This window comes from Lutjanus erythropterus, chromosome 17 (assembly GCF_056507025.1).
Source record: "Lutjanus erythropterus isolate fLutEry1 chromosome 17, fLutEry1.hap2, whole genome shotgun sequence".
NCBI lineage: Eukaryota > Metazoa > Chordata > Actinopteri > Lutjaniformes > Lutjanidae > Lutjanus > Lutjanus erythropterus.
The window spans coordinates 24,101,602-24,116,688 of record NC_139333.1 but is presented as its reverse complement, the minus strand read 5'-3'; the positions used below and the strand labels follow the sequence as shown (position 1 = coordinate 24,116,688).

The 15,087-nt window shown below is 41.8% G+C and overlaps 1 protein-coding gene across 1 annotated transcript in view; it reads right to left on the bottom strand.

Annotated features, from left to right (window-relative positions):
• sdk2b (sidekick cell adhesion molecule 2b) overlaps positions 1-15,087 on the bottom strand; it is a 372,724-nt gene that overhangs the window by 83,126 nt on the left and 274,511 nt on the right. Inside the window, exon 5 of the mRNA XM_084740321.1 lies at positions 2,517-2,650. Within this exon, the coding sequence (XP_084596447.1) occupies positions 2,517-2,650 (134 nt within the window). The remainder of the gene's footprint in view (positions 1-2,516; positions 2,651-15,087) is intronic.

The following is a 15,087-nucleotide window of genomic DNA, read 5'->3' as shown; positions in this document are numbered from 1 at the left end:
CCACCCCAAAACAAAGCCTGTAGTGCTATTTATCCATCTAGATTTTTTTGGTGTGAGTTGCAGAGTATTGGAGATATGGGCTACAATATAATGGGACTGAATGGCACTATCTACCAGAAAGAAAGTAGTTCCTAAATGCTCACAAGGTTTGTGGAGTCATAATTATGAATTTTTCAAATGAATTTTTAGCTTTGAGCACCACAAGCTGAGTGCCATTTAGTCCCATTATATTGGCGAGAAGGCAGACATCTTCAAAACTCACACACACAAAAAAAAAATCAAGACAGATAAACAACACTACAGGCCAGGAGAAAATCTGTATTTTTTTTTTATTTTGGAGTGAGCTGTCCCTTTAAACTTGAACACTGAAGCTGTAACATGAGCGACACAAGTCTCCTTGACCTTCGCTCATGCCCAGTCTTAGGCAAGCACTGTCGGAGCCAGGAAAGCTCATGGGAAATGCGTTGTCAGACGTGTCGCTGCAGGAACAGCTGCTGTTGCAGATACTGACTGATATACGTGCACATGTCCTAAAATGCAAGCACTCAGTCAAACACACACAACCCTGAGTATTGGCTCTCCCAGCAGCCTGTACGTACGTCAGCGTGTGTGCATGTGTGTGTGCATGTGTGTGTGCATATGTGGAGCATATGTGGAATGTTAATGTAAATGCATGGCATGATTCCCCGAGATCTGCCGAGTTGAGACCTCCCGCTATGCTTTCTATCTAACCTGAACTGCAGCATGTGTGTGTGTGTGTGTGTGTGTTTGTGAGTCTACTCGAGTACTTGTATAATCAACTCTGCCACTGTTCTCCATATGTGCCACAGGCTATTTCTGCTCCCTTGTGTTGTCAACTGTAATATCTTTCCCTCAGCCTCCTCATTCACTTCCATACTGAACTCCAGTCTACCATGTCATAAGATGCTGTCTGTTAGGTTTCCTCTTATATTTCACTCTGCTGAGCTGAAGCCAACTGAATTGGTTTGATTCGTGTATCTTGTGTTTTTTTTTTTTTTTTTTGCTGTGGGAGCTAAGGATGCTGGTGAATATTAAGAACTACTTGGCAGTACAACAGTCTGTGCCTGTCCCTGTTGCTTTCTTCTCCTGTGTGTGTACATCTGCAGCAAAGTGTGAATACAGCCACAGATACACGTCCTGAATGAAATTAAATCTGACCAGAAAGGTTCAGCTGCTTAGATGCTGATGGATCAAATCATTTACTTGAGTAAACGTAGGAAAACAATCATGTAAAAATACTCCTTTACACATAGAAATTGTGCATTCAAGATTTTGCTCAGGTGAAAATGCACAAGAATTTATCAGCAAAATTTACTTAAACCTCCAGTGTGTAATGTTTACATAAATATGAACATCTGTTTCATTAAAGCATACAAGCCAAATGATTTCAGACAATGCTGCCAGGTAAATCTCTCTAAATTTTGCAGGATACTGGAGTTTTTGAATCTGGTGACTGTGGCAACATTCCCGCGCCGGCGTGCTGGTCCTGATGTGTTTTATGCCAGCAAGCAATGATTGTTTGCCAGAGCTGAAGGTGGGAGCAAGCCTGCCACAGAGTGGGCTACTTTTCAAACTTTTTGTCCCCAACTCACACCAAAGGGCCTGCCAAAATCTCAAGGCTCAACTTTATTCATATCTGTGCAAAACAGCCTCTATAAGCAACCGAACCGCCTGAGGCGAAGTAGCGCACAGGCCAATCAGAGGCAGAGTTCCTAGAGGCATCAATCAATCAGGATCTTTCATGTGTCACTAATAATTTCCACCTCTGGCAACTGTGTGAGCAGTTTCACACTGCAGGTTTAAAGTATCAAAAGTAAAAGTACTCAATTTGTGTTATGGCTTGTATGTTACATTATATATTATATATATTATATTGTTTACAGTGGTGGGATATAGCTAAATATGATTACTGAAGTATTGTCCAAATTTTAGGTACTTAACGAGTATTTCCATGTCATACCACTTAATACTTTTACTTATTTACAGAGAAAAATATTGCACTTTTATTCCCCTTCATTTATTTTGACAGCTATAGTTACTAAATGCTTTAAATTACACATATAATGAACTTAAAAATTATTTAGTAGTGAAGTAGTTGCAAACGAATCAGCCTCACCCTCCCCTTCCAAGCAAATAGGAGGAACTACTGTGGCTGTGAAACACAAAAAAACGCAAAAGGCCCTCTCTAGAATCAGCGATTAGTTTGTTTGTTCTGGACTACTGTAGAAACACGACAGCTCAACATGGTGACCTCCGTCAAAGATGACCCATGCCCTCTGTCCATATAAACAGCTTAATCTAATGTCGCAAAATTCTGCCAGTAAATCCCTGTAAAACTTAAACAATGGACTTTTAAGAACAGTACTTGATTGGGGGCTGTATGTGCTTAGTTACTTTCCACATTTGAAGCTGTAAAATCTTCCCCACCTGTCATCCATCCTGGCATGATCTGTTGATTACAGTATGTGCGTGCGCAGTATATGGTGGTTACTCACTCTCTACTGACAAGGTGATGGGCTGGCTGGTCTTGTTCTCTCCGTTCTTGTCATTTACCGCTTGGACGTAGTAGCGCCCGGCATCCGGCGCCACCGTAGACAGGATAACCAGCGTGTTGTCCAGAGTGATGGCACTGAGGAGGAGGAAACAACAAGACAAGCAAAGCATTTTGTCAGCATTCAAGATATTCAGTTTAGTGTAAAACCTTTCTTTTGCTCTTTCAAAATCATGAAGTTCAGAAAAAAGCTCACAATGATGCATTTTCAGCCTTCAAAGGAAGCGCCGCCTAATTAGAGGTAAATATGTTTGTCTGCTTGCGTGTCCACATTTGATCCCACGGCAGAAAAGGGCATTAAACATTTTAACATTTTAATTACACTGCTCAAGCCGCATTAGGTATATCGATTTACAATGTGTAAACAATGTGTTGGTGCTGACTGAGCAAGTCAGAAATATTGCCAGCCTCCCTCGCTCATACTTCTCCTTATGGCCCGTTCTGAAATACGATAGCCCTGTAATAACCTAGAGCTCTTAATTGGCTATTTGTACCCCTCTGCTTCCTGTGGCCTACGTTTTGGCAGCCGACCGCTTTTGGCAGAAAACAATAGTGTCTTCCTTGTCGGCTGCTGAAATGATGCCTGAATAAATAAACACTGATCCGTTTTACAGCAGGTGTCCTATAGGGGCTAATACCTGGTGTCTTGTTGTCTCTATCAAGCCCTCCCTCATCAATGTAGCAAACAGCGGGAGGCGAGACCTTCCTGCCTCCCCTCTGCCGCCTCATGTTACAGCCCCCCGACTATGTTTACAATCAATATTTTCTTATTATCCGCGCCTGTTCAACAATCTGGAGGTAGATAGCCCGTTCCAACTGGGTGCCTTCCTCCACATATATCTTATCCTCTGGCCTTATCCCTCCATCTCCTGCTCCGTGCAACTCCACCTCTCTCCTTCACGCCGTCCATTCCACCAAATGCTGAGCGTGGTCATGCGTAGCAGCGATATTTGGCTTTCTGCTCTGACAGACACACAACTACTAAACCACATGTGGGAGAACACTCACCTATACATAAACAAGAAATACGCATGTTTCTTACATTTGTGACATACCTGAAGAGACAGGCACGTTCACACATTTGAAGGGATAATAGGGATTGTTCGATGAGCGGCTGTAAGAGGTATTTGTCAACGGCCAGAGCTCTCGCAGCAGTAGATGGAAGTCGGCACGCCCTGTAGCTCGGAGAAGCAAAGCAATGAACTGCTGAGGACGGGGTCACCAACAAAAGGCATCTTAACCATGTAAAAGAAGTCCACCTGAAAAAATATCAATATAATTTTAAGTGCATGCTATATTTTGAATATTTTAACCACTTTACTCTGCTGTCAGCCAGCCATTTCTGATGGGAAACCAGTATTATATAAGCCAGTGCTTCTCAGTGAGTGAGTCCATGCCATTGAGTCATTCATTTAAATTATCATTCTATAAAAAAGTAGATATTTACAAAAGGCTTCTTAGTTCAATAAATAATTTTTAATTACGTTCTAATCTAAAAAAGTCAGTGATTTTATCTGACAAAATACGTGAGTTGCTAGCCAACCGCTGCCTCGATCTGTTAGTTTGATCGAGGCAGCTGTAGACCAGCAACTGCCATGTTCTGCAAGGTAAAATTACTGATTTGGAGTACAGCGACATTTGGCTTATATAAGTGAGGTTTCACATTGGAAAAGGCTGTCTGACAGCAAGGTTTAAGTGGTGGAAATATTTTAAAAACATAAACTTAAACTGATACTGAGTTTTTTAGGTGGATCTTTGTTTTTGTGGCTGAAATACCTTTCGTTGCCGACCCTGGCTACAGCAGTACAGCGCTCAGCTTCCATGCAGATGCCCCTCTGTGCTTCTCCAAACTGGGGGCGTGCTGACCACCACCCACTGTAGTTAATACACTCCCTTTGTTTCTTGTTCAGCCAATGACTTTGTCAGTCTGTGTGCACATCTTACAGTCTTAATCCCCATCCCTTCAAGTGCAGATCTCTCACATCAGGAAACAAAAGAGAGTTTCAGTCAGAGACCAATCATGAAGCTTAGTCTTTCAGAAAAATACTACTGTTGGGGAGACAAATCAATATGATTCAAATGTTTGTGGCTCCCACCCACCCTCTGTCCTTCATGACATTTCTGTTTGATTTTCCCTTTGATGCTTTCTTTAAAGTTCCCCGAGCTATCGGCAGGGCTAAATCTGGAATAACAGCTATCTTAGTAATCAATAACAAACAAAAAATCTTTGATCCCCTGCAAGTAATGGCTTCTTCTATAGAAGCACTGTAATTCTCACTGCTTGTTGCACACGAGTGAAAACTGCAACCCCTGTCGTGTAAATTTCGGCCATGTTCCCGTTCCTGTTCCACAGCTGATGACCGCCTCTTACTCCCCCCTCCAATCTAAGCCACTCATCTCCGCCATCCACTTGTTCCATCCTTCAACTCATCAGTGGGAGATCCAAGTGCCTGCTGTGCCTTATCAAGGGAGCAAGAGAGCTGATGAAAAACTGAGAAAAAATACAGAAAGAAAAAAAAAAAATGCTCACAATCACATACAGAAAATATACACGTAAAAAAAGCCTTCTCAAACTCTCACTGTAGCTCCACTGAGGCATGCAGGAAAAGCATTTGACACTGCACAGAGAGATATGCAGTGTGTGCTGCATATAGCTACCTGTGCTGTTAGCATTTACAGTATGGTGACTTATGAGATTCCTCTCCAGACTGATTGATTGTCAAATATCTCAAAGCGGCCCCAGCCACAGAGCTCATTTGGGATTCCCCGCGCATGCTGAGACTGAAAACAGTCTTCCTAAAGGGGCTGGCAGGCCTCAATGGCTGCAGCTTATGATCTGCGGTAAATATTTAATGCTAGCTCGCTGGAGCGGTGACATCCTGGACGCACAGCCATGAATTATGGATCCCTTCGGGGACGTGGCCGGGACGGAAGTGTCCAAAGCGCTGAATGATTCCCGGGTGACTTCCCGGGACCTTTCCAAAACGGGGAGCTTAACATACCTGTCGTTTAAGAAACTCTTGAAGATGAATATACAGGGTGGTGGTGTTAAGTTATAGGAGGCAGAGCTTTATGTTAGCTGGAGGAGACAGCCTGTTCTCTCTGTGATAATGTCAAGGATTGTGTGAGGTGATCTTACAGGCTTTTCTCTTTTTTTCTCAGTTGCACAATGTAGTGTGATGTACCTATATCCATGTTTGAAATCTCATTATGTTCTGTTAAACGTATGGGAACTTTTTTTCACCTTAAGTTAGTTACTTTACTGCATACTGTTAATAGTATTTACTACTCATTTTTTGCTAAGCATCTCAGTGTCTTAGATAACTGTTAGCTATGTTAGCTAGCTAGGATCATCATCTTCATTTAAACTTGACAGAAACAAAATAAAACTCACCGAAACTGTCTTGGTTCATCTTTCCACTCTTTGACCAATCACCAGCTTTGGTTTGGTTGAAATAAACCTTTAATTTACCGCATTAGACCGGAAAATATTCTGGATATAATATAGAAAATATTCTGGCTGCACACGCCATTTCTCCCCCACCGATTCTCTGACGTCCGACCTCCCTCTGGCTCCTCTCTTAATATTTTCACGTGGAAAACAGTGAATTAAGGGTTTACTTTGACCAAAGAACCAGAGCTGGTGATTGTTGGCGCAGTGGAAAGACGAGCCACAGCATTTTTTGGCGAGTTTTATTTTGTTTCTGTCAAGATCGAATGAAGATGACGATGCTTATTGCTAACGAATGGTTATCTAAGACACTGAGGTGATTATAGAAATGCTCAGACACTATATACACAAAACAAACCGTAAATACTATCAACAAAATGCACCAAGGTAACTGTGAAAAGTGAAGTAACTTAAGGATGAAAACGTTTGGAAGCAAAAGTAATGTTACTGTAGCACCGACAGGAAGTAGAGAAGAGCAGGGACAAAATAATCATTTATTTGTGAACAACATATGCATGTACACAACCAATACCAACCATTCATTGTTACTTCTGTCCCTGAATAGACTGACCACAAAACAAGTACGTACTCACTCTTTCTGGCATATTTTTGTCCTCCAAACAACTCTGAACTCTGATCAGTTTATCATGTTCGATGTAGCAATTCCATGAAAGAGGTCCAGTGCACTAAACTCACCTCAGTGCATAATCACCTCCTACAGAGTGTCCTTCTCATAAAACAACCTGACACACTCTAGCGTACACATATTTGGACTGATAAGATTTTTCCTCATCCTGAGCATTTCCAGCTAATATAATTAGCAAAGAAACATATCTTTAATAAATAGCAGGACAAAGGTAACATTGTGGTACTTTACCTTGGTTAGCACTAAAGATAGGTTAGCATGATAAATCAGACCTTCACGGATACTGAGAGGTCGAACAGATGAACACATGTACAATCTTCAGCATATAAACATCATCATTGTAGCTGTGGACTTTACAGCTTGTTCTCTCCCACTTTACTTTACTCCCTGCTCTCCCCTAAACCTCTTCTCCTAAACCAGGGCTTGGCAAACTTTACTTCCATTTAATTTTTGGCCAAAAAAAGAAGACTCAAGATTAGCCTTGGCAACATTTAGGTGAAATGGCTCAGAGCTGTTAACGTAGGCTATGACGCACATTTTAGCTGACAGTGTATTAAAACATTTATTCAGTGTACAGGCAGAATGGAGAATGTGAGTATCACTTTAAGCTTATAACAATGATAAAATTAAAACAAACAGTATTCATTTACATACAGTTCTTCATTAAAGCCACAGGGAGCCACTGGAGAGGGGCAAAAGTGCCACATGCAGCTCCAGAGCCGCAAGTAGAAAAATCTGTTTTGGTCCAAAGACCACTCACTACGTAATAACCCCGCACAAGCACTCGCTGAACTAAGTTTCGACTAACATCACCATCAGCCATGGCAAAGCCTGATTTCATCAGTGTTAGTGGGAGCGGGAGGCTATTTTCTCTGGGCTGGTTGATTTTAATGTGCTCCCCTGCTGAGCATTCTCCCTCCTCAGTTTGTAATCAGGGGTGCTGCAGTGGGGGTCAAACAAAACTTTGTTACACAGCGTGTTCAGCAGATCTAACTGATCCCCGTGCTCACAGGGCCTCTGGGATCAAAGACCACATGATGCAGGAAGAAATTAAACGTAAGCCAATTATCCTGAATGGCTTTACATGTGCATCAAGGGAGCCGGAAGAGGGAGATAAGAATTTGGTTAAAAGAGGTAATGGAATGGTTCGGGGTTTTTTTTTTGTGCCAGCTTTCCGAAGTAATATCTTGTTTTAGCATGTTGCTTTTTTTTCTTTATCTCATTCTCTCTCTGAATGCATTTCGGTCAGCTTTATCCAACTCCCAAGTCTCTCGGTGGTGTGTGAGCAGCTGTCTGAGGCGGGCTCGTAACGATGGCTTACCACGTATCCAGCACGGTGCGGGGATTTATCAAGCCACAGAGCTGAGAAATTTGGACAAATCAGATATGTGTGAACATGCCTCTGTCTCCGTCTGGTTTTTATGTTTATTCGTACATCTTTTGAATGCTTTTTTTTCTTTTTATTCCAACACAATTTCCTTTTCCATTATTATTCTCCAGAAAGAGCCGCGGTCCACGGGAGAGCCTGGCAGGCCGGACAGCTGCTCAGAAACATCTTGGCCGACTGTGCAGCTTTATGTGCAACCCTCAGTTTTGCTTGCAGCAAGAAGCGGGATTGGTCTCATATGCAATTACTTTCTTGTGGATCAATTTATTTATGTTTAGCGTCAAGGGTGGCTTCTCGGTGACTGCCAGCCTCATAATGATTCTGTAGCACTTTAATCAATAATGATGATGAGGATTTATGTTTGATTGGAATGGAGTGATGGAAGTTTAAATGTTTTATTTGCCACTTGCTGCTTCCCTTCTGTAATTTTCATTATTACTAATAAATTACATTACATGGAAATTAAATAAACAATGACGCCGGGTTGCTCTCTTTAATTAAGAACACATCGTCCCTAGACTCTTACTTAAAGGGATAGTTTGGATTATTTGAAGTGGGGTTGTATGAGGTTGTCAATAGGGTATTAATGGTGCATTCAGCTGAACAAGGAAGAGTTCCCAGTTGGAAATTTCAACTGCGATGCCCACTGAAGTGAGGTCTCTAAATCAGAAACAGTGAAAGATGCTAATAAGCTCTTCTGCCTTTTGTTGCTACAATGTTTGTGTGCATAAAATACAATGTAATGCCGCATTATCAAGTAAAAAATGTTTTTTACCCGACTTTACCCTACGTTTTACTGGGACACGATCAACAGAGACAGGGGTGTTTTGAGACTTTTGTTGGCAGGGGTCACCTGAGCGGGACACGGACTTAAGCAGGGGTGGCAGTGTGCATTCACTTGCACATACATGCACATATTAATGTACCGTATTAAGGTAATGTATATTAATGTTATGTATTTCAAAGCTAAATAGTCCTACTGTTCACATTATAAAAGAGTGACACCATAAAAATATAATATAAAGCTTCCATACTTTATTATTTAAGTCCTAAAAACGAAATTGTACTTCCATTGTACATCTGTCCTCAGGCTGTGAGACTCCTAAATTCAGTCTTGACACTGAAAGATACTTTTATTTTTATGATTTATTATTTAAATCAAGTATCAATCAGCTAAATTAACTTAGTAAAAGAATAATAAGTTGGCCAAATACAAAGGAAAACAATGCACATGTAAAAACATTTATCAAATAGGAAAAAAAAGTCATCACAGTTTCAGCATACACTATATTTGAAATATTTTCACGGCTTTACCTTGCCATCAGACAGCCTTTTCTGACAGGAAAAACACTGTCATACAAGCAAAATATCTTTCCCACCAAATTCCACTGGTGAAATTGGTAATTTTATCTTTCAAAAGATGAGGGTTGCTGGTCTACCACTGCCTCAGTCTGTTAGTTTATCTGTATTATTGTGTGACTTGCATTATCCTTTTAATACACCAAAACACAAAATATAACAAACAAACTAACAGATCAAGGCAGTGGTAGACCACCAACTCCCATGTTCTGCATGGTAAAATTACTGATTTTGCCTTTGGGGTTTGGTTAAGAGAGAAAGAGCAATATTAAGCTTATATAACAACAGTTTCACCTGTCAGAAATCGCCATCTGACGGCAAAGTGAAGTAAGAATATTTTCAACATAGCATACACTTAATATGATGTTGATTTTTTTCAGTGGTCCTTTTGTTGCAGACCCTGTCCACAGCAGTATATCGCTTTGCTTCCATGCTGATGCTCCTCTCTGCTTCTCCAAACTGGAAGCATGCTGGCTGCCGTCCACTGAAATAATGATAATACACCGACAACGGATAAGTACCTCATACAACCCCACTTCAAATGATCTTAACCATTTGTTTCTTCAGCCACTGCCTTTGTCGGTCTGTATGCATATCTTATCATGTTAATCCAGCACTGACACAGTGTGACAGAGCCGTGCCTGTTCTAACACACACACGCGCTCGGGAGTGTTTTGGCATCTGTCGCGGCTGTCCCCCTCCGCTGGGCCGTGAGGGGCCTAACCTCGCTCCACAGCCTCAGACCTCCATTACATGCAGACAAATGGCCCCGGCCGGCCGATGGCCTCCCCCAGGAGACGGAGAGGGGTCGACAGGATCAAGCAGCTCACATGGCTGGCCAAGGTATGAGTCAAACTACAGCCAGTAGACAGATGAAGGCAAGAAGAAAGCTGGAGAGAGAAATAAGAGTGAGAGCAAGCAGCGGGCTGCATGCCCTACTGCTCAACAGACCTGTGATGAAAAAGCCACAGCTCCTGGGGATGGAGAGACGGAGGAGTGAGGGGGATGAGAGGGGGTAAGGAAGTGTTGCTCGAGAAAACAGCCACTTGTTTTCTCACCGGGGGCATGAACTTGAGATTTGTGGCTCACCGTTGGCTTTCTGCTTCCCCGTTGCTCGTGGTTGGTTGAGTGTTCAGAAAACTAACCTCAGTGAAGATAAGAAGGATGTCCCAAATACCCCAAAAGGTCAAGTCGTGAGACATAAATGAACTCAAGGCAATTGCTGATCCCCCTTGATCTGCTGAGTAACCAGAGTGTTTACAAGACCAAACACAACAGGCTGTCCCTAAATCCTTCCACCACCTGATGATATATCCGATCATGCATCTACCTCCACTAGAGCTGAAAAGACTCATCAACAGAAGATTGATTGGCAGGTTCATTCCTCAAGCAAAAATGCCAAGCTTTTGGTTGTTGCTGATTTTCTTTGTTTAATATAATTATTAATAGAATATTTTGGAGTTTTGGACTGCTGGTAGTACAAATCAAGGCATTTTATTGACAAACCAACTACAGTAAATCACAAATTAAGACAATAATCAACACTGAAAATAACAATTAGTTGCAGCCCCAATCCTCTGGGCTTCTATGGTAATGCTCACACAGCAGTTGGCACATTTCATCCTTTTTTTCATTCAACAAAATGCCCAAATCTGAAGATCGGCTGCTTTTATCTATCTTTATATATTGAACATCTTGGTTGGGACTGCTGGTCAGACAAAACAAGCAATTTGAAAAACATCCTTGTGCTCTGAGTCTCTGGGAAGTGGTAAAAAAAATCAAACTATTAATCAAGAAAATCAACAACAAATTAAGTGACAAAGAAAACTGTTTGCAACCCTAGATACATGGAATGAGTGAATTTCTGGGGCTATATTACAGAAACTTCTTATCTTACATTTTAAGATAAGATTTTTCCCAATTTGGTATTACAGAAACAAATAACTAACTTTAGGAATCCTATCTTATCTCACTCCATCCTATTTTATCTCAGGTTAGGAAATAATACTCAATTCAACATTGCTTATCAACATTTATTTCTGTTACCTAGCAACCAACCCTACTTTATCACCTCCAAGCTGAACAACTTTGTAACATTTTTTTTTTTTTTTAAGATGCTGGAACATTGAAAAATGGACCAAAAAAGCGACGGGCACTTAATTTCAAGACAGGTGAGTTTTGAGACGGTAGATGTTCTTTTTGGGAAATTTACAACAATGTAAATTTTGGAGATAAAAAGAAGGGGACAAAAAAAAAAAAAAAATGAGAGTGGGCTAAGATAGCAGACCGTGTGTCCACCTGTGAATTAAACATTAGCTAATGCTAATGTCAGCTACTGTTAGAAATCACTACTTACTAACACAACACTTAGCTACTGTGAATACTACCGTTAGCGACTGTTTGCAGAAATCACTGTTAGCAAATACTACTTTTAGCTACCGTTAGAAAATATTACCATTAGCTACTGTTTGCAAACACTCCCATTAGCTACTGTTAGTGAATACTACTATTTACTAATGTTAGAAAATACTACTGTTAGCTATTGTTAGCAAACACTGCCATTACCTACTGTTAGCTACCATTAGCTAGTTAGTAAGTTAGCTACTACAGATGGTAAAGTGAAAGTTAAGACAGCTTAACAGCTATTCTAAAGTGAGGAGAGTTTATTTTAAGATAAAACAAAATAAAAATAAGATTTTGGGAAGTTAAAGCACTTGTGTAATGCACTTTTCTTATGTTAGATTAGGATAGGAACATGTGAACTGTGCATCTGTAATGGCTTTTACCCTAAATCAGATCCTAAGCTAAATCACCATGGTTACCAAACAGTTAAGACAGGATGTTCTAGTTAGGGAGTTTCTGCGATACAGCCCCTGGATCGATGTGCATGATGTTGCGTTGTTCACTGTTGTTAGCGTCGCTTCTCCTTGACATCACGTCCCTTTCGCTCTGCAGATTGTTGGGCTCATGACTAATGCTGGGTGGTTGGTAGTAGGGAAATGCAGAGGAAGGGCTTGGCTATTCACTGGCCGTTGTGACTAATGGGGAATCCATAGCAGACTGACAGGACCCGAGCATCACAGGCAGGGGCCATTAATTGATCAGTAGCTACAGCAGATTACTCAAGGGAATTGCAATGTGTGTGTGTGTCACGGATGTCCTCCCACTGACTCCTGCAGGTCAGGCTCCTCTGTGTTCTGTCTTAACAGACACCTCTACAAGGTTGTTTTCAGTGTAATGCAGATAAATCCATGCCAAAGTGTCAATGGAAAGTTTCTGGGAGAGAAAACCAGGTAGTGGGTAGTAAGTTGTTGTCAGTGGTGAAATACTGAGAGGAGAGGATCCAGCGCTATATCCAGCGGCAGACTCACCTTCTAGCCAGCAGCCCTACAATTCCTGGCAAATGTGTTTACTGAAGGAGCCTCTGATTATACACCACATTAAGTCTCCAAAATAACACAACAAATCACGCCAGCTGAATGGAAAAGACCCTGCCAAATGCATTCCCATTCAATAAGGGAAGAATAATGACTGTTAGTGCTAAATAAGTTCTTTTTCTCCTTGCATCCTGCTCTACATCACAACACAACAAAGACGTGAGGTCTCAGGTTGGACCGATCCATTGCGGGGCAGAAAGCTCACTGCCGAGCTGCACGTTTCAGCGCCGAATCAAACGAGGACACGGTGTCTTCAACCCAGACAGTGCAAAAGGAGAGGCACAGCCCACAGAGAGAAATACAATAAGTGAATCCGCAAGTTTATGGGTGTACTGTGAGAGACAGCGCAGGAGTCTATGCCTACGCCAAGAACAACAGCTGCAGAGGCCACATGGCAAAGAGAGAGCAGTCACTGTGGCACAGTGAGACGCTGCCTTGCCAGGGGAAAACTGGCAGCAGGGAAGCAAAAATGCAGTATTCACTAAGTTTCTGTGGGTTTCCTTTACACATACAGGCCCTGCTTGGTGTGTTGTGTTGTGTTTGTATTACACGAGTTTAAATGCATCCCTGACCCTGATGGCTAGATTCCAATAACCCGATCCCTTTCTGAGCTCATAAAGTATGGGATTTGTTAATGTTAGAGTCTAAAAAATCTTTTATCATACCACTTATCACTTCTCTTTTCTTTTTCTTAGCATGGAGCGAAGTACAAAACATTCATTTAGCGAGGAAAACTAACATACATCATCCCTACAGCAAAGCAGCTTAAAACTAAGAAACTATCTTCCTCATCCCCTAAACAAAGTCCTTAGACATTTAAAGGAATGGATGCATTTGATGCTTGATGCAGATTATAATAAATACTATAAATGCCTAATCCTTGTATTTTGTCCGAAAAATAACCTCTGTACATTTTGACACTATTTGATCTGACTGTGCACAGGACCTGACCTCACACAAGTCTTTGCTATCAAGTGTGATCCTGGTGTAATTTTCAATCTTCTTCCACCTTTCCACTGCAAAAAAAAAAAAAAAAAAAAACCCAGACAGGAACAAGACAGGACAAGAACACCCTCTCCTGTATGACGCAATCTGAAGAAGCGATTCCCAGCGAGACGTGCTCCCACGCAGGGACACACAGTACAGGCCAACCTGATCGCAACATGAATACAAATACAACAAAACATGCAGTTCAAGTACCACAGCCTGCAGAGAAAGCGTCCATTTTTATTAGCTGTTGGTTAGATTGGTTGGTGGTGATTACTGCAGTTATTCTGGGTACGGCTGTTTTTCCCTCTCTCCTCTGTAGCTGAGGTGTGATTACGCAGAGCACGGAGAGAAGAAGCAAGACGAACCCCTGGAGAGCCTGCAAATTAAAGTTATGACACCTGAGGATGGATGGCAGGAGCAGGGGGACAATGAGGAGTGATAGAAAAAGGAATACGAGTGGGGAAATAAGACAGAGAAAATGGTCACCATAGTTATATTGTACGGCATTTTCACTCTCAGTTCACAGATATTCCACTGGCCCATGGTGGAGCAGGATCACATGACACACGGTGACTATAACCAATGTGACAATGTTAAGAGAGACCACACAGCTGGAACTAACTCCAGAGAGCACTAGTCCTTGGAAGGAGCCTTCATCAAGGTAACATTTGCGGTTCAGCGCAGAACTCTCTCTTCGGCGCTCCCTCGAACTCCCCCACTAGTGAGACTTTGATGCCTCTGCAGAGTCAACGCTAGTGGCACGAATCAAATTCAATTAAATGATTTTCAATAAAAAAGGCCGCCCGTTATCAACGGTGCTCATTTGCACACAGTGACCTTGGTGGTGCACGCGGAATTAGCATTCTCGGAGCTAGAGGGTAGGAAGCGAGGATGAAGAGAAGCAAAGTACGCGCAGTGGGTGGCCGATAATGGAGACAAAAGGAGTGAGACGGAGAGGAAAGGAGAGGAGAGAGGGAGACATCGACAGAAGAAATAAATGAGACAATAAGTGGGAGAGGAGAAGGGGCTGAGTGAGAGAAATGTGAAACTAATAAAGAGTTGAAAGAGTGTGTCAATCACTCGTCAAACTTTCATAACAACAGCCTCCTGAAATACCAACTTGAGGGAGTCTTAATACGCACGCAGAGCTCCACGTGTCACTCATGTTTGACCTTCTTCTTAACGACTCCGCAGAAGTAATCCAGATCTCCACAAAACAAAAAAAAAATCGAAGCAATCGGCCTA